The sequence below is a fragment of the Mustela nivalis genome, assembly GCF_964662115.1.
Source record: "Mustela nivalis genome assembly, chromosome: 16".
In the NCBI taxonomy this organism is placed as follows: domain Eukaryota; kingdom Metazoa; phylum Chordata; class Mammalia; order Carnivora; family Mustelidae; genus Mustela; species Mustela nivalis.
Window position 1 is genome coordinate 13151151 of NC_139035.1, and position 20957 is coordinate 13172107.

The window sequence follows — 20957 nt, forward strand, 5'->3', positions numbered from 1 at the left end:
TTTATTACTTTTTAAAATGTATTCATAACATAACAAGTGTCTCTAAATCTACCACTGAGGGGTGCCTGGGTGGCTAAGTCAGTTAAGCGTCTGACTTGAGCTTGATCATGATCTCAGAGTCCTGGGATTGAGCCCTTTGCGGGGCTCACCGCTCAGTGGGGAGTCAGCTTATCCCTTCCCTCTGCTCCTCTCCCCACTCAGGCGTGCTCTCTCAAACAAATGAATAAAATCTTTCGAAAAAAATCCACCACCTAATCCAAGAATCAGTACACTGACCATCTCTCATTTGCTTTTTTGCTCCTTTCTATTCTATCCCCTTTCACCCTTCACTATCCCAAATTTTGTGTTTATCATTTTGTTGGGTTTTTTTACTTAAATTTTTTATTTGGAGATATTTTAGATTTGATTGCCATGAGAGCTCCGGTGCCGTTCACCTGGTTTCCCCCAGGGGTAAAATCTTAACAAAACTAAGGTATGGTATCACCACAGACACTAACATTGCTATAGTCAAGATGTAGAACATTGCCATCGCCACAAAGAACATGCGTGTCGGCAATACCAGCTATAGTCGCAACCACTGCTGTTTCCTCCTCGGTCCACCTTGATCCTTGATCCCTGATCCCCTTCCTTGATCCCTGGCAACCGCCGATCTGTTCTGCATTTCTAGAATTTTGTCATTTCGAGAGTGTTGTATAAACCCACAGTGTGTACAATATATATTATACGATATATAATCTTTTGAGATTGACTTTTCTTTACTCAGCATAGTTTTCTGGAGATTCATTCAAGTTGTTGCCTGTATCAGTAATTCATTTTTGTTGTTGTTACTGGTGAGTAGTATTCTATGGCAAATCATTTAATCGTTCGCCTATTAAAGGGCATCTAAGTTGTTTCCAGTTCTTAGCTATTATGAATAAAGCTGCTATAAACATTTGTGTATAGGAATTTGTGTGAACATAGCCTTCATTTCTCTGGGAAAATGGCAAAGTGTGCGATTGCTGGGTCGTAGAGTAGTTGAATGTTTAGGTTTTCAGGAAACTGTCAAAGTGCTTTCCAGAGGGGTTGAATCATTTTAAATTCCCACCAGCAATGTATGAATGATATCAGCATGCTCTCCAGCATTTCATGTTGTTACTATTTTTTATTTTAGCCATTTTGGTAGGTGAGTAATAATAGTTCATTGTGGCTTAAATATGCATTTCCCTAATGGTGAATGAGGTTGAATATTTTTTCATGTGTCTGCCATCTGTATATGCTCTTCAGGTAAAATGTCTTTTGTCTATTTTATAACTGGATTGTTGTTTGCTGTTAAGTTGTGATTTTTTTTTTAAGATTTTATTTATTTGTCAGACAGAGAGAGAGAGTACACACAAGCAGGCAGAGTGGCAGGCAGAGGCAGTGAGAGAAGCAGGCTCCCTGCTAAGCAATGAGCCCGATTCGGGACTCGATCTCAGGACGCTGGGATCATGACCTGAGCTGAAGGCAGCGGCTTAACCAACTGAGCCACCCAGGCATCCCAAGTTGTGATTTTTATATACTCTAGACACTAGTCCCTAGTCAGATGTATGGTTTGCAGACATTTCCCCCTCCTTCATAATTTGTCTTTTTGTCCTTTGAACGGAGTCTTTTGCAGGATAAAATTTAAATTTTGATAAAGTCTAACTTACCAATTTTTCTTTTTACTGACCATGTTTTTAGTATAAAGTCTAAGAACTCTTTGGCTAGCCCTAGATCCTAAAGATTTTCTCTTATTCTTTTTCTAAATGTTCCATAGATTTTGCATTGCATTTTATATCTAAGCATGTGATCCCTGTTAATGTCTCTATAAGGTATGAGTCTTAGTTAGGGTCTTTTTTTTTTTTTTAAGTGTATGGATATCTAACTGCTCCATTTATTGAGAAGATTGTCTTTTCTCCACTGAATTGCTTTTGCATTATTGTCAAAAATCAGCTGAGCGGGAGCACCTGGGTGGCTCAGTCTTTGAGAATCTGCCCTTGGCTCAGGTCATGCTCCCAGGGTCCTGTAGTCAAACTTCCCAGGATCCCAGGTTCCTGGGACCGTTTCCTCTCCCTTGCTTCTGTTCCCTCTCTCGCTATGTCTCTCTCTGTCAAATAAATAAATAAAATCTTTTTTGAAAAAATCAACCGAGCATATTTGTGCTCAGTTTTGCATTACTGTCAAAAATCAAATGAGCATATTTGTGTGGGTCTATTTCTGATTCTTTATTCTGTTCTGTTTATATATGTGTCTCTCTGCCAACACCACATAGTTTTGATTACTATACCTACAAAATGTCTTAAAATGTGAAAGACTGATTCCTGCTAGTTTCTTCCTCTTTTTCAAGATTGTTTTAGCTATTCTAGTTTCTTTGTCTTTTCATACAAATTTTAGAATAATATTGTGTATCTCTATAAAATCGGGGATTTTTATAGGAATTGCATTAAGCTTTTGGAGAAAACTGGTGTCTTTGCTAGGTTGAGTCTTCCAATCCATGAGCATAGTAAGTTTCTCCATTTACTTAGATTTTTTACTTCTTTCATTAGTAGTTTGTAGCTTTTAGCATAGAAGTTCTATATGTGTTTTGTTAGATTAACACCTCAATATTTCTCTTTTTTTAGTTATTATAAATGGTACTGTAATTTAAATTTTGATGTCCATGTGTTCATTTGATTTTTATAGGTTCATCTTGTGTACTGTGAACATGTTGAACTCACCTGTTAGTTTTAGGAATTTTTTGTAGATTCCTTGGGATTTTCTATGTAAACAAGCATGTCATCTGAAAATATGAACAGTTTCATTTCTTCCTTTTTGATCTGTATACTTTTTATTTTATTTTCTTGCCTACTGCACTGGCTAGAATATTCAGCACTGTGTTGAATAAGAGCAAACTTTATTACCTTGTTCCAGATCTTATAGGGGAATGCATTCAGTCTTTCACCATTAGTATAATGTTAGCTGTAATGGGTTTGGGGGGTATTGTTTTGTTTTGTTTTGTTTTTGTTTTTGTTTTTGTTAGATGATCTTTATCAAATTGAGGAAGTTCCTCTTTATTCCTATTTTTCTGTGAGTTTTTATCATGAATCATTGAATTTTATCAAATAGTTTTTCCACATCAATTGATATGTGTGATTTTTCTCTTTTAGTCTGTGAAGTAGATTATACTGATTGATTTTCAAATATTGAAACTGACTTGTATCATTGGAATCAACTCTATTTGGTCATGGTGTGTATAATTCTATTTATATATTGATAAACCCTGTTTGCTAATAATTTCTTAAGTTTTTTTTTTTTTCTGTATTCATGAAGTACTGACTTTGTCTGATTCTGGTATCAGGATAATACCAGTTTCACGAATGAAATGGGAAATGTCCCCTCTTCTATTTTCTGGAAGAGATTGTATAAAACTTGTATTAATTCTGTTTTAAATGTTTAGAATTCTCCAGTGAAACCATTAGGATCTGGAGATTTCTTTGTGGAGGGCTTTAAAAGTACAGTTAATTCCTTTAGGAGTTATAAGGCTTTTAAAATTGTCTGTTTCATATTGGGTGAGTTCATGTTTTTCCAGGAATTGGTCCATTTCATCTCAGTTGTTAAGTCTATGTGTGTATAATTGCTCATGGTATTCCTTTATTATTCTTTTGATGTCTGGAGGTTCTGCAGTGATATTTGCTGTTTCATTCCTGATATTGGTCATCTGTGTCTTCTCTCTTTTTTTCTCTATCAGTCTTGCTAGACATTTCTCAATTTTGTTGATCTTCAAAAAATCAGCTCTTTGTTTCAGTGGTTTTTTCTATTATTTTGTTTTTCATTTCATTGATTTTTATTATTTCCTTCTTTCTGCTTGCTTTTGGCTTATCTTTCTCTTCTTTTTCTAGGTTCATAATGTGAAAGTTTAAGAGATTTCATGCTATAGATTTCCCTCAGAGCACTGCCTTAGCTGTGTTCTGCAAATTTTAATATATTCTATTTTCATTTTCATTTGTTTCAGGTATCTTTTTTAACTTCGCTTGAAATTTCCTATTTGACACATTGGTTGTTTAGAAGAGTCCTCAACTATTTGAGGACTTTTTGTGTCCAGTTGTTTCCAGTTCTTAGCTATTATGAGTAAAGCTGCTATAAACATTTATATATAGGAATTTGTTATAGGAATCTGTTATTGATTCTGTTATTGATTCTTGATTCCATGTGGTCAAAAAATGCATTCTGTATGATTCTACTTCATTTTTAATTTGTTGAAGTTGGTTTCATGGCCCATCTTGTTATAGGTTTCATGGGCGCTAGCAATGAAGTGTTTCTGCTGTTTTGGGGTGGGATGCTCCACAAATATCTATTTGATTTGTGTTGGCCAATAGTGTTGTTGAGTTCTTCTATACCCTTGTTGATTTTTGTCTAATTGTTCTATGAATCATTGTCAGATGTCTTAATTTTTGCCTGTCTAGTAGGTGGAAAATGTTATTTTGTGGTCTTGACTTGCATTTCCCTGAGTTCTAGTGAAATCAAGGGTCAGATTAAATACTTTCCTTCCTCTCTAATTGCAGCTTTTAAAACATGTTGTTGAGACTTTACTTTTTTTAAAAGATTTTATTTATTTATTTGAGAGAGAGAGAGAGAGCACAAGCCAGGGGAAGGGGCACAGGGAGAGGTAGAAGTGGACTCCCCACTGAGCAGGGAGCCCGATGCAGGGGCTGGATCCCAGGACCCTAAGGTCATGACCTGAGCCCAAAGCAGATGCTTAACCAACTGAGCCATCCGGGCGCCCTTTAAGGAGAAGCAGACTCCCCACTGAGCAGGGAGCCCACCTTGGGGCTTGATCCCAGGACCCTGAGATCATGACCTGAGCCCAAAGCAGATGCTTAACCGACTGAGCCACCCAGGCTCCCCAAGACTTTCCTTACAAATTATTCAAACGTTTTTTTTTCTCTTGTTTCTGTTTTTTTGTTCTTGTTTTTGTTCTCACATATGTAGTGACCCTGGTGATGCATCTGAAGAGAGAAATAAGGAAGATGCCTCTGGATAATCTCCATCTGGCATAGTGCCACAGCAATTAGACACATACTTGGGCCAAAGCCTTCAGTGACCCTCTGTTTTCTAAAAAATACAGTCGTATTGCTTCTTGGCATTTTAGCTAAGATCAAGTGTAAAAAATACAGACCCAAACCTTAGCCTGGCGTCTAAAGTCCATGTGATGTACTTCTGATTTAACTAACCCAGCTATGTCAATGCCTCTCTGTTCTTCGATAAGTTGGCTCTTGCCATTCCGTCTGCCAAGAATGTTCTTGGTCAGTCAAAATCCTACCTATGCTCTAAGTGTTGCTCAAATGCTCCCTCTATAGAGACTTTGTTGATCATTCCAGCGGGAAGTGATTGCCCTTTCCACTGTCCTATAACATCTGTCCTATGATGGTGCACAGCTCAGGATCACAATGTTCACACCTGGTAAACCACTGAGTGGCTTCATGTCAGTGATTCAGACCAGGACTGTGCAGTTGTTACTTTACATCTGTTTCTTGGCTTGCAGACAAAGTGCCCCTCCTTCAGGAATATTCTAGCTCCCATGGTGAGCGTTGTTAAAATTCTATCTCAAATGACCAGATTCACTGAAAGTACTATATTAGGCAAGCCAACAATTTGTTGAGAAGAACAGATTAGATGACTAAATAATTTAGAATACTGATAAACTCGTGCTCTGAAATTATTTCTATATACATGTCAGTTGAATGTGAGACATATACTAGCAAAACAACTGAAAAATATATTTTTAAAAATCTGAGTTTGCCTTATGGACTTCACTGAGTTTTGAACTTTTGTTTCTTTAGGCCAGGTGATAGTTTCAGTAGACTAGTAGACTGTATAATATAACAGGACTTAAAAAAAAGCAAGTCTAGATAATACCCTATGTTATTTTTAAAGTAAGAAATTCCAGGAAAGATTCATACAACTTATCTACATAAAAGTAGCTGTGAAATTTCATATCTCACATTTTCATACACCTGGTAATTCCAGTCTTTATTAAAAATCAACTTTTTTTTTTAAGTCACAGAAGACTAGAAAAAATTTTGGGGGGAATTCTTACCTTAAGAATGAAACTCTTTTATTGTAAAGAATTAGAAAATAACAATGATAATAGTTTTTATTAATAATTAATAAACTATTAGGTACTTAATTAATAAATAATTAACTATTGTTACCAACCATAATCCCTTTACTCAGCAATGACTATTGATAACATATGACTTTGAAAAAGTTGTTCTAGATCTTTCTGGTTTGTGTTTAGACAAGACTGTTATTGATGGTTTTTTTTTTTTTTTCCAATGAAGAGTCTATACCTATCCTTGGTGTTCCAGGACGTAATAACACTGATGGTTGGCAGTGAGTGCTTCGTGTTTATTTTCAGTTCCACATGCTGTTCTGCAGACCCATTTCCTCTTGTTCTCTCCCTAGCAGAGGCAGAGAAGTGTTGACCTCTCTCTTCCGCCTCAGAATTTTCCACAGAATGAAACCACTGCACCTTCAACCTGCTTTTCCCCAGGGTGAATCAATCATCTCTCTCCTTGACATTTGAGTCTCATTTTCCAATTATTTTTTCACTTTGAAGTATCCTCAGAAACTTCTAAGGGCTGAGAGCAAGGCATATTTTTCCCAACAACTAATTGACTTGGCTATTTCACGTTCTCTTTCCTGAGAGCAGGGGAACTGAATAGATGATTGTGGAGGCTTACTTTCACTTGTGACTTCACTCATCTTTTTAGGGTGCCTGACATGAGGATTCTACATGTGGCAAACATTTAGTAAGCCTTCCTGGCTGTCTGACTCAAGAGTGTGGTTCCAAATAAGAGCCACAGATGGTAAAGGCAGTTCCAGGAATGTGCTGGTTACTCAGCAGTGTTGGATCAAGCTGGGAAGACAATGCATGCCTCCTGCCCATTTCCCAGCCTCTTCTCCCTACATTCATTGTGAAATAGATGGTCACAAAGAATGATCTGAGGAACGCCACATTGCCCCTCACAAGGCACTCCCTGGCAGGGAACGTGCCTTGTGGATTATGTTCTTCAAAGAATCTCATGCCTCATGGGGGCGGCTTTACTCAACATGGAATAGAGCTGTGGGTAGTCGAGGCTCACCTGGTTGCCTCCTCTGGTTTCATTGTTTCTTTCCAAGGAAGCCATTTTTAAACATAGCATTATTGAGGCCATCCATTGCTGCCCTGAGATATGGCCATGTTCATCCTGTGCCTCGATGTGAACCCTTTCAGAAGTGAATGGGAAGACCAAGGGAGTGGGAGTCCAAGCAGTGGAGTGACAGTGCCAAAGTGATATTCTTCTACAGTCTGCCTCAATAAATGTTCACCTTTGCAAAAGCTTTCCAAACACTGGAAAGCTTTTACAGAAAGTGCCCATGAGTATCAACTCCCAAATTGGCCCCCCTTTCTTTGCAGTTATTCACCAACCCCTTCACCCATCTTACTCTTGTGTTTTGGATATTTTCTTTTAGATCATACTGCTTGCCCAGAATATCACCAATCAACTTCTATCTTCTCCCATCATTCAAAGCGTTTCTGAAACCACCTCTTCCAGGAAGTCTTCCCTGACTCACTAGAACAATGAAACCTCCTGGCCTCCCTCCCCACTAACCACTCTCCTCAAAGAACTTCCCCTTTGTTTCCACAGAACATAAATGCTGCAACTTATTTATTAGTTTAATGTGTATTTTGAATAGATTCTCAGGAAGGATGCCTTCCTGAGGCATCATAATAGGTGATGACTTCCAAGAAGGAGGATGGTATCTAACAGAGGTATAATGACCCCAGACGTAAGAGCAACAAACAAGCATTGCTATAGGTATGATTTTGCAGATAGCTGCTCAGACTTTGCCTTTGGAAACTGAACTTCTACATCTACATAGTAAAACAGAATAAAGAACAAAAACACTGATCATTCCTGAAAATAAGAGGGGAGTATATGATCTTCCAAAGTGGCTTCAAGATACGTTGATATATTAAATGCTTCCAAGTTTAACAATCAAGTGTACTCATGTTAGCAACAGGTCTTAAAAAACAAACAAAGTCAAGCAGAGAGAGTCAATTATCATATGGCTTCACTTATTTGTGGAGCATAACAAATAGCATGGAGGACAAGGGGAGATGGAGAGGAGAAGGGAGTTGAGGGAAATTGGAAGGGGAGGTGAACCATGGGAGACTATAGACTCTGAAAAACAATCTGAGTGTTTTGAAGGGGCACAGGGTGGGAGGTTGGGGGAACCAGGTGGTGGGTATTAGAGAGGGCACGGATTGCATAAAGTACTGGGTGTGGTACAAAAACAATGAATACTGTTATGCTGAAAAAAATAAACAAATTAAAAAAAAAAAAACTAGCCCATACCAAGTTCTTGGATAACAGTTGACACAACCATCTTCCTTAAAAATAAGCTATCAAATTAGTGCAATCCCAAAAATTACCAACAGGATTTTTTTGGCCTCTGATGCTAAAGTTCATGCGGGGAAATAAGCAAAAGTAGCCAGGAACTTTCTGGAAAAATAATGATAGTAAGTGGAGGAGGAAGAGTCTTAAGGGAAAATAAAAATATCATGAAACTATAAGAATTAAAGCAATTTAGTATGGGCATTTGAATAGAAACAGACCCCAGATTATTAGGTTTTATTAAATGGAAAATGTGGCATCTCAAATCAGTGGTTACTATCAAAAAGAGGTACTGTTGAATAAATGGGGCCAGGACAGGTAGTTAACCATCTGACAGAAAATAAAGGGATCGGGGGCACCTGGGTGGCTCAGATGGTTAAGCGTCTGCCTTCGGCTCAGGTCATGATCCCGGGGTCCTGATCAAGCCCCGCATCAGGCTCCCTGCTTAGCAGGAAGCCTGCTTCTCCCTCTCCCTCTCCTGAGGCTTGTGTTCCCTCTCTCGCTGTGTCTCTCTCTCTGTCATATAAATAAATAAAATTAAAAAAAAATAAAATAAAATAAAGGGATCGGATCTCCCCTATAAACTACTATTCTATTGAATGGTAGGAGGAAAAAAAAAGCCACTAGCATTAGTCCAACTCTGAAAATCTAGTTCAGTCCAATTATTGAAACAGCTTTTAGGAAGTAACTGGCTCTCCTATATGATTTAATATCTTTCAGATTTCCTTGTTCCTCATCAAGATTGCATATGGAGGGGCGCCTGGGTGGCTCAGTGGGTTAAAGCCTCTGCCTTCGGCTCAGGTTATGATCCCAGGGTCCTGGGATCGAACCCCGAATCGGGCTCTCTGCTCGGCGGGGAGCCTACTTTCTCCTCTCTCTCTGCCTGCCTCTCTGCCTACTTGTGATCTCTGTCTGTCAAATAAATAAATAAAATCTTAAAAAAAAAAAAAAAAGATTGCATATGGATGTGGGGGGAAGAAGGGTCTCCAGAGCCATCCAGGCAGATCCTTGTACCTTCTTTGGCCCCCCTGGTTTCTGTGGTGATGCACCTGCCACCTGGTGTCTGGGCACATCTGACATTGTGGTCTAGACAATCTGGTCGAGGCTTGTGGCCTTTCCTGCCCACATAGCTCACCTCAGCTCCCACTGGCCACAAGGATGGCTGTGACTCCCTTTTAATGTCCAGACCAATGTAGGGTGATTCAGTCATTCTTCCCAGTGTCCCTGTGATGGGCCGCCAGCCACCTCCACAGGCTCCTCCCACAGTCATGTAGGCATCTCCAAATGCCTTTTGTGAAACAACAGAGCTAAGACAGTCTCGGGGGCTGAATCGTGGAGCACCATCCCAGCACGGATTTTACCTTCCTGTCGGCTCGTGGTTAGATGGGGAGCACGGGGACAGTGTGCTTCCAGGCCGAGTCCCTTCCTTCTCCTCTAGTCTGAGACCGCTCCCCAGAGAGGGGACGTGGGGCTCTGAGTCTACCCCCGCTGCTCCTCTTTCACTCTAGTCCTGCTTGACCAGCCTGTTGGATTCTCCAGTGGCCAACGGTAGGTGGCTTGTGCGCGGGGTCTGTTCCTTGGCTCACATGTGCATAGCCATAGGCATCTTAGCACCCTGTTTGGATTCATTGAGTATTTGTGGAATAAAAGAAGGCATGTATGAAAAATGGCTTTATTTTACTCTTTAAAGATTATTTATTTGACAGAGAGAGAGACAGTGAGAGAGGGAACATAAGCAGGGGGAGGGGAAGAGGGACAAGCAGGCTTCCTGCTGAGCGGGGAGCTCTACGTGGGACTCAGTCCCATGGCCCTGGGATCTTGACCTGAGCCGAAGGCAGCCACTTAGCCCACCGAGCCACCTGGACATCCCTGAAAAATGACTTTAAAATATTGTATGGCACGTGAGTGGGAAAGACCAGGAGGCTCCGAGGCTGGGGTTTGGGGACCTGGAGCAGAGGGGGACAGGTTACCCCAATGTTATTATGCAGCCACTGCCACCCCTACAGCCTCCCGGGATCAGAGATGGGCAGATGTGACGTACCTAGAATATGACAAATCAGCGAAAGTTCATACCCACACTAATTCTAATCTTTTTTCCCACCAAAATATTGTTTTTGTTTTTTTGTTTTTTTTGTTTTTTTAAATCAGGGAGGGAAATGAGGCAAGATATGCAGGTCAAATCATTCCTCTTCTTTTTTTTTTTTTTAAAGATTTTATTTATTTATTTGACAGAGAGAGATCACAGTAGGAGAGAGGAAGGGAAGAGATCACAGAGAGAGGAAGGGAAGCAGGCCCCCTGCTGAGCAGAGAGCCCGATGTGGGACTCGATCCCAGGACCCTGAGATCATGACCTGAGCTGAAGGCAGCGGCTTAACCCACTGAGCCACCCAGGCGCCCCATCATTCCTCTTCTTTTTCTACCTTCTCTCCCGGTGGAGATACCCTACCCAGCTGTAAGACCACGCAAAAGAAAAGGAGGCTCAAAGGCAGGAACAAAGGAAAAAGCCACCAAACCAATGGCATAGCCAGAGGGCAGGGGAGGGAGTCCTAAGGGGTGGCTGGCGGGGGGGGGGGGGGGGGGCGGTGATGCAGGCAGCAAGGGCCCTGAGGGGGAGAGCAACCTCAAGCTGCTTGGTGGGGAAACCAAACCTCAGCAGAGTTTGAAGAAACAAACAAACTAGCGAAATGAAATGCTCTTTCACTACTTAGGGACTGGTGAAGAGGAGCACGGAGGGGATTCCCATCCCGGTAACGCCAGAGGCAGGAGTGGACAGAGTTCCAGTGCCGCCAGTGGCAGGAGTGGGCGGCAGAGCCACGCGTGTGGGCAGCAAGGGAGGTCTTGGAAGTCTCTGACGAGGTATGAACCCAGAGGCATGGGGGCCATTCTCTGACTGAGGCTGATCAAGGTGAAAATAGACTGCCTGATCCTTCACAGGCAGGGGGGGCAGCCGGAGCAGGGGACCCCAAGGGGCCAAGTTTTCTTATCTGGCTCTGCCAGGTCACACAAAGTCAAAGGAATGCAACCCAAGGAGAAGTGGGCCAGACGGAAAATAGATCTGTTAGCACCATGGAGTCAGTTTGAGAGTGTAATGCCATCCTCTGCTCTGAAATCCTCCGGGATATGGGAAGCAGACTTCAGCTTCAGTAGCCAAGAGCCCCTAGAGTTCTAATTCAGGCAAGTTCCCCAGGATTTGCCCCCCAGTCCTTTAGATCCCACCCCCTCTCATGCTCCCACCCCTACTTCCTGCAGTACAAAGCTCATCTTCTAAACTCAATTAATAATGAACATGAATGCCAAGTCATTAATGTCAGACTGTGAGCTAGAGGAAACTGACAAGTCAGAAATTTGCAATGTGAAATCATTCATCCATTGAACTAATATTAGTGAATAGCCCAGAGGGTATAAGCAATGATTATGGGGAGACTTTGAGCTCTAGAGTTTCAAATGAATATAACATTAGTTTCCCCCAAATCCTTTCATAAAATCACTGCAACCTCTTCAGGGGTTCTCCAGAAAGATACTTTTTAATAATTTTTATACACAGAGGCTGCATAACGGAATCCTATTTGCAAAGCAATAGTTCAGGGAGGAAAAAAAAAAAAACCCTCTAAAGAAACCAAAACTAAACTCTCAGCTAAAACCAAAGTCTGCGAGTCTGATCTGAAATATACCGAGAGAATGGAACTGAAACCCTGCAAAAGCCTCTGGGGGATTTGTTTCTTAATTCTCAGTGATAGGAATAATGAAAGAAAGAATCAAAGATTACTCATATTCACTCGCATATTGCGTGAGTTTTAAAATCACTTAAAAAATGTAATTTATGCAAGTATTACATGCACATAAAAGAATCAAATCCTTAAGGCTTATAACAAAAAAATCTCAGTTCATCAGCCTGCTCCAGCCACCTCAGTTCATTCACTTTCCAGTCTCTTAGCAGTTTGTTTGCTTTTTCTGGTATTTGCTTGAATCATATCCACCTTGTGGTGTCTTTTGGTTCAGCTGTTTCAGGGATTATGCACAGACTTTTACTTGTGGTGAAGATTTTACTCCCCAACATTCCCACTTCATGGCTGATGCTCAGATGGTCACACAGTTACGACCACGTGAGTGGTTTCAGTATTACAAGATGAACTTCTGCATTGGTTGGTCCAGAAGCTCCCTCCGTGCCCGATCCCTGTCACCCTGGCCGCTCCCAGCTGGGACACCCTGGACTTCCCCAGAGCCCAGCAGTTAAGGGGGGACCCTGAACCCAGCTCTAGTGCTTTCATCACTACTCGCCCCAATTGCCAAGTGCCTTCCTGTACTGATTATTTCCCAATCCTCTTACCCCCCCCCCCCCCCACAGAACTGTTCCAATTTTTCATTGAATTCAGTTTAGAGTGTTCCTTGTTATATCTGTATAAACACTGGTCACTGTGAAGCTGATTTGTAGCTGTGAGTACATTTCCTGTAGTTTTCTGCTTATACTATAGCGAGTAGTTGTCTGATTTATTTGGTTCGTTTTTCTGGATATCTAAGTATCACAAATATCTCCTTTATATGGTTCTCCAGGTGGTTAAAACGATCACTCCTTTTGTCAGTTATATTTCCTCCTCCTGAAAATACCTCTTTTCTAGTCCTTCCTATTCCTGCTGCAGCCTGGTCTGGCTGCATGGACTGTTCTCCAGATTTGCTGACTAGTGTCCTGTAGACTCGAGTTTGTAGCTCTCCATCTTATAGCTTTTCTTTGCTAGACCCCATGGCTGCTGCTTTTTTGTTTACCCTTTGTAGTGGAGCACATCCACTAGTAGTGTCCCAAACAGCATGCTTTGGGGGTAAAATGTATATATTTTAAAGTATGTATTTGTTTAAATTTTATATGTCTGAGAATGGCTTTAAGTTAAACTCTCAATTGACTGATAGTTTGGCTGGGTGTAGATTTCTAGGTTGCAACTCATTTATACTGGATGTTTCTAGGTTTATTGCTCCAGAGAGTTCTAGATTAAAAGTTACTGTTTAGGGGCACCTGGGTGGCTCAGTTGGTTAAGCGTCTGCCTTCAGCTAGGTTATGATCCCAGAGTTCTGGGATTGAGCCCACATCAGGCTTCCTGCTCAGGGGGAATAAATGCTTCTCTCTCTGCCCCTCCCCTGCTCATGTTCTGTCTCTTGCTCTCTCCCAAATATATAAATAAAATCTTAAAAAAAAAAATTACTGTTTAGTAGTTTGATGCCATGCGGATTCCTCTTCCTTTATGATCTTTCTCCCCTAGTGGAAGCTTTTAGGAACTTCTCTTTAATACAGTGATGTGCCTTGGTGGGGGCAATTTTGGTTTTTTGTTTCTTATCTTCATTTCTTGTGCTAAATACTCAGTGGGCTTTTTCCTTCCGGAGTTTTGGAATCCATGTGGAGTCTTGGTATCTGGGAATGTTTCTTGTATTATTTTTATTTCTTTACTCTTGTTAAATTGAGGGACATTTCACATCCCAGGTAATTCACCCATTTAAACTGTACCAACCAGGGGCGCCTGGGTGGCTCAGTGGATTAAGCCTCTGCCTTCAGCTCAGGTCGTGATCCCAGGGTCCTGGGATCAAGCCCTGAACCGGGCTCTCTGCTCAGCAGGGAGCCTGCTTTCCCCTCCCCTCAACCTACTTGTGATCCCTGTCTCAAATAAATAAAAATCTTAAAAAAATAAAAAATAAAGTGTACCAACCGATATTTACCGATCAACAATCACTAATACCAATTTTAAAGCATGTTCATCACCCCCAAGGGAAACCCAATACCTGTTAGCAGTCACTCCCCGTTCCTCCTACCCTCCCCTGCCCTCCATCCCTATTTCTATAGATTTGCCGACTCTGGAGATGTCATATAAATGGAATCATACAAAGTTTTTTGTGAGTGATTTGTAACTTAGCACACTTTCAAGTTTCATCCACATTGTAATATGTACTGTACTTACTGCCAAATAATATCCCATCAATTGGATATACCATATTTTATTTTTCTATTTATCAGCTGATAGACATTTGAGTTGCTGTTATAAACATTCATGTACAAATTATTGTGGAGACATGTCTTCAGTTCTTTTAGGTTTGAATTCCTGGGTCACATGGTAATTGCATTGTTTGATAGTTTTGCTCCTTGGCACTTTCTCTACTTTCTGGCAGATATAGGACCCTCTGAATTTATTCTCTTTATTCTTATCTTTTCTAAATTGCCATCAGTTAATCTTCTTGTTTTGCTTTTGGGAAAATTTTGTATTATCTTCCAGCCTTCCTAACTGAATTTCTTTCAACTTCTACACCTATAATTTTCAAGAACTCTTTCTTGTTTAATATTCAGATATTTAATTTAATATTCAGATATTTAATAAATGAAGTATCTTCTGTTATCTCTGGGAGGACAGTGATTATTCTGGAACTTTGTTTTATATGTATCTCTAGGTTTTTTGAGGTCTTATTTTCTCTTTGGTTTTAGTGTACTTGTTTTCATTCACTCGGTTAACCAGTATGCACTAAAAAACTATAGGCCAGGCATTTTTCTAGGTGTTTGGAATACATCAGAACAAAGATTCTTTCCTTTGTGTAACTCATAGTCTTTGGTCTCTGCATTTAAAGGTCAGTCAAGTGTCTGACTCTTGGTTTCAGTTCAGGTCACGATTAGCGTCATGATCTCAGGGTTGTGGGATCGAGCTCCGTGGCGGGCTCTGTACTCAGTGGGGAGTCTGCCTGAGAGTCTCTCCCTCCCCCTCTGGCCCTATCCCCACTTGCACATGCTCTTTCTCTAAAAAAAAAAAAATCTTTAATAAATAAATAAATGCCTCCCTCAAATGTTGATAAATCTTGATTTGTGTGTTTATTTTTTTAGATAAAACTTACATAATAAAATGCATAAATATGTAGCGAAACAGTTATACACAACATTCGGATCAAATACAGAACCTTTCCTTTACCCAAAAAAGTTCCTAGTGACCATTCCCAGTTAATATCTCCCCTCTCCCCACAGGTAATCACTAGATTGGTTTTGCCTATTCTGATTTCAGACACAATATGCACTCTTTTGTGTCTGGCTTCTTTTATTCAACATAACATCTTTGAGATTTATCCATGTTCTACCAGTAATTCATTTTTAAAAAATCCTTGTGTTTCATTATATGTATATGCCACAACTCATTTTTTTCATTCTACTACTGATGGAGATATGGGTAGCTTCCAGGTTGTTTTTTAAGATATCCACTTATTTTTTAGAATAAAATACAAAAATGTTTCTGGAAGCTCTGTGTAACTGAAACTTAGACACTGAATGACTGCAGTGTAGGGTGGTTGGACTGGCCAGCTGCATATGTGGTTTGGGGTCTTTAAATATCCCACTATTGTGGCTCTTTTCTGTCAGGTTGTTCAGTTTCTCTGAAGGAACATCTAAGATGTGTGAGCCAGCATACTGTGACCAGTATTCTGGAACTTCAAATCTTACCATTCCAATGGAGAATTTTATTCTGAGCATTTGTTTGTTCTGAGCTTCACCTTTACTCTCCAGGGATTCTTTATTTCTTTTTTTTTTTTTTTTCTTTTTTTTTTTTTTTTCAGAAAACGCGCTCCTCTGGCAAAGGCAATTACTGACAGTGAATGGAGGGGCGGTGGACACAATCTCATTTATAGGCTCCTCCATCTCATCTCAGCCTTTTGTAGTGTCCTCCATTCTTCAGCTCTCCAGAGATCCTGGGGGCCAACAGGCAAATGTCTCTCTTTGCAGACACTTCTTCTGATCTGCTAATTCATTACTGTTTCCTCCATACACATTCTTTCTTCATATGTTATGGTCTAGGCAACATACCTCCTGGTTTCATCATCAGATTGACTTCGTATTTCTCTCATGCTTGCTATTTGGGGGGAAATGCTACACAAGAAGAAAAAGGGATTCATTGCCAATTCTAAAAAGTACAAAGTCCTTAAGAGCTGACCCTGCCTCTTTTCAAGTTCACTTATAGCAAGTCTTTTTAGACAAGATACATATAGCTGTACCTGATGGTCCTCGGTACATCATGCTCTCTCCCAACCACCGGCCTTGGGAAATTCTCTTCACACTACCAGCAATCTTCCTGATTTTTCACCTAAAATAATCAAAACTGCTGAAACGTCACCTCCTCCACAAAGATTTTCCGAGCTTCTTCCCAAAGTTTGCCAATATACATCTATTTAGCATTAGCTGCTTTGCACGATCATTGTTTACATGCTTATTGTCTCCATTAGAATGTATGGGCTTCTTGAAGACAATGTTTAGCCAATGTTTAGTGTTTTCATTTCTTTCATCAAGCCAAGCAGTAACAGTGCTTACAGAATGCTCACTATGTAAATTGTGCACCAAATACTAGCCCAAGGACTTTGTTATGAACACATTTACTTCACATAACCCTGTGATATAGGTATTATCATCATCCCCATTAACAGAGAGGTTAAGTAACTCTGGTATTCCATATTCCAATACTATTTAACTAATATTAACTGATATTAAACTAATATTAACTAATAATAACTAATAGATGATCTGGGTCTGAGACTATGCTCTGAACCTGACTTTTGAACTGAATAGGTGCCTAACATGTATTTGTTGAATGGATGACTGTGAAGGGAGAGAAGGAAAAACCATGGCCTTCAGCAGAACTCAAACAAATTCAGTCTTAGAAAAAGCTATATTTTGAAGCAAACAAAAAGTCTGATTTTACTGACTTTGTTCTTCATGCAGCCCAAGCCTTGATGACCCAGAGAAGTTCTAGGATATGATTTCTATTGCCTACTGGTATGGACTGAATATGTGTGTCCCCTCAAAATCCTTCCAGTGTGGGCTCTATTTGGAGATGGGGACTCTAAGGAAATAATTAAGGGTAAATGAGGTCATATGGGTGGGGCCATGATCCAGTAGTATTAATGCCCTTATAAAAAGAAGTACCAACACTTCTCCCCCACCCCCACACATATACAAAGGAAGAGAAACCTCACCAGAAACTGAATTTGTTGGCATCTTGGTCATGGACTTTAAGCCTCCAGAAATAGAAGAAATTAAATTTGTTTTTGAAGCCATCCAGTCTAATGTGTTACAGCAACTCAATCAGACTAATAGTTTCCAATGGCTGAAGTTTAGAAAACCCATTTTCCTTCACTTCTTTCAGAAACTAGCTGCTTTAACAGCATTCTCTCTCCCTTGGAACTGGATTTGACCTTCTTGTGCTGGGCTTTTTTGTTTTGTTTTTGTTGAAAGCAAATTTTAAGACACCATCCAATCCAGTCTTCTTTTTACCATAAGGAGGCCAACACTTGACTTTGTTTTCCTTCAACATTGCCTACAACTACAGACTTTCTTACTTTTCATTATCTTTGTTAGCTAATTCTTGGCTTATGCAGGAATCCAATTTCTCCTCCTAAAAATGTATACTTTGGGCACCTAGCTGGCTCAGTTGAAAAAGCATGTGACTCTTGATCTTGGGGTCAGGAGTCCAAGCCCCATGCTGGGTGTAGAGATTACTTAAAAAAAAAAGTATACTTACCCAATACTTTCACTGATATCAGCCAGGCTTATCCTAATTAATAATGCTAATATACTGTCCTGCCTGGTATTTCATTTGGAACTCTGCTATTACTGTGGAGTGATACTCTGGGCTCTCTGAGGGATTTCAAGTTTCAGTTGTCTGGGAACTTTAAAATGTAACAAACTTTTTTTAAAATTTTACAAATTTCCAAACAGGTACAAGAGTAGAAGGATGGCTATATCACACAGATCCAACATTATTAAGATTTTTGCCACTTTTACTTAATCTATTCCTTTTTTTCCCTTGACGTCATATTTCAGAGCAAATCCAAGACATCGAGTCATTAAATTCTATGTCTCTCAATATGTATCTCAATATGTCTCTTAAAAAAGGAAGACATTTTCTTATATAATCACAAAGCAATTATCTAATCTAGGAGAATTTACAGTGTTTTGTTTATAGGCTGTTGAAATGAAACAACTCATACAGAATTTTATCCTATAAAAATATTATAAAATACTATAAAAAACATAGCACTGTATTATAATAACAATATTCTGTAGCTTCAAAACAATTTCAAAGGGAAATTTAGTATGTTCTGAAAGGCAGGATGTTTACCTATCATTCAACTAAAGCTGAGTTCAAGATGTTTCCAACAACTAAAAAATACACAGTATCAAGATTTCAGTCTTCATACATTATTTTAATTAAAAACACACTGCAATTACAAACATACAGATTTGAAATTGCAACATTAAAATACAGAATGCGATAAAGTGGCTTTGTAAATTTTCTTCACTGAGACACTTTGTCACATTTTCATTGATTGTTAAGACATAATAAATGAGAATTACAGATTTCCCAACATCATGATTAAATTCCTCTGCAAACGAATGAAGTTATAGGCATCAAAGGAGAAAAGTGAGATGGCCCTGCCTACACTGTATTAATGTGTGGAAGAGACACAGTAAGAGCTATAATAAGCTAAAGTGAAATATTAGAGCTATAGGTGATACAGCTTTCTTTGCCTTCTACCAATAACATCCTTGATAATAAACAGCCTTAAATATAAAAATAGTTCAGTATGATTGCAACTATATTTGTTCCACAATGACAATTTGTTAATTTTTAATCCAATATATATTTTTGAACTGCAATCATGTACAAAGATATAATAAAAAAATTCTGAAGAGAAACCCTTAGTCCCAAGTCAAATAATATTTAGAAGTTGAAAGGCCTATAGAAAATAAGTACGGACAAGAAACATTGGCTACATGCCAATTTTTATTTCTAAGAGAAGTCTTATATAAATAAGTCATCTTTGTCTTACAAAACAAAAACAAAAAAATTCTAAAAATAATACCACAAACCCAAATTAGCCAAACTTGGAGTAACAAAGTCAAAGCCAGTCTCCTCATCTGCATATCAGTGTGATAAATCAAACTGCATTGGGGAAACAAACAAACAAACTTTATCTGCTCCTAGCTCCTAAACAGAACTGATGATTACTTTTAGCACTTAGAGACAACTGTGACACTGCTCTTCTTAAAAGAAAGATGTATACTAGAAATCCAATAGAACGTGTTACTAGTGATATTCCACAAAAGCTGTAAGACAGCGGAAGAGCTAATTACGTTTAAGGACTGTAAAAGCCTGCACTCTTAATGCCCACTGATGGGCTTTGTGCCAATATTCAAAAAACATACTTCTCATCTACCAGAGATGAAATGATGAGGAAATACAATTATTACATTATATCCTAGCATAGAGCTACTATATTTGTATAAAGGAATCACTAGTTAAAGAGTTGTTTGCCTTTTTAAATGAAGTCCTGTCTAGGCATTAGGCTATAATCTAAATGTTGACAGGGTCGAATTTCAACTCTCAAGACAAACAAGAAGAGTTTATGTGTCAAGATTAATTCTCTTTGGCCGCAGTGGATACCATTTTCTCTGGGGACAGTCTTTAGGTCGCCTTCTTTTCAGGACCAGGTCAGTAGCTTTCCTGGTTGAAGTCTCTGTTGGTGTGGTTTCTATTTGTGTTATAAAGCTCTCAGGTTTAACATCTGGTTTCCTATAACAACCGGAAAAGACTTCTTGGTGGACCCTCTGGAGCTGGATAATAGGCTGCATCTTTAAAACTTGGGAAAATCCATCTCCTTGTTCAATTAATGCAGGCAAGGACTTAAACAAACAACAGTAATACATAGCATTAATCTCAGGTTGGAACACAAACACACAGAGACAGATACAATGCTCTAGAATTTCATTCTTCAGTTAAGGCTTTTTCTAAGACCTAATTATTTGGGTCATGGATCTTTGGCTTGACCTTAAAATACCAATATTAATTGAGGATTTTAAACAAAAGCTAAAACTAAAAAGATACATTCTACTCCTACAATGCCTGGTAGTAAAATAAAACTTTGGCAGCAGGAAGTAACAGAATTTCAGAACTGAGGATTTATTGTCTAAAATTCCATATTTTAGGACAGAAGTATTTTAGAAATCTTGATCATCAAGAGCAAGAACCAGTACATTTTTCCTGTAAAGGGCCTTACATCTCTGTCACAGCTACTCAACTATGCACTGTAATGTAAAGGAGCCACAGACAATAAATGAATGCAAACAGTTGTGTTCCAATGAAGTTTTATTTGCAAAGACAAGTGGCAAGGCTAGATTTTTGCCACCAGTTTGCCAACTCTTGATAAAGAAAATGCTTTTGGGTACCAGAAAATCATGGAATCAATACAAACCGCAAAAGAATGTTACAGAACATTATCAAAACATGGGAGATTCCAAAGAGTTTTGAAACAATTTTCATAAACTAGATATACAGATGTTTTCCTGTATGCATAAAATAAATGTCAAGAATATAAACAATTTTATTATAACAATATTAAGATATCCAAGTTGGATATGCAGCGTAATATAGCAGTTAGGAATACATATATAGGCTCTGGAGCCAAATATCCAGGGGTTAGTTTTGACTCATTTATTTATTTGGGCAAGCAACAGCCTCTCTCTGTGCCTCAGTTTCT

The 20957-nt window shown here is 39.3% G+C and overlaps 1 protein-coding gene across 2 annotated transcripts in view; it reads right to left on the reverse strand.

Moving 5' to 3' along the window:
- Positions 1 to 18602: 18602 nt before the first annotated feature.
- The window catches only part of NSL1 (NSL1 component of MIS12 kinetochore complex), a gene marked incomplete at its 5' end in the record, with an annotated part of 31659 nt that continues 29304 nt past the window's right edge, over positions 18603 to 20957 (reverse strand). For both annotated transcript variants that reach the window (XM_082702527.1, XM_082702528.1), the window contains one exon: positions 18603 to 20103. In XM_082702527.1, coding sequence (XP_082558653.1) covers positions 19825 to 20103 — 279 coding nt within the window. In that variant the 3' untranslated portion in view covers positions 18603 to 19824. The remainder of the gene's footprint in view (positions 20104 to 20957) is intronic.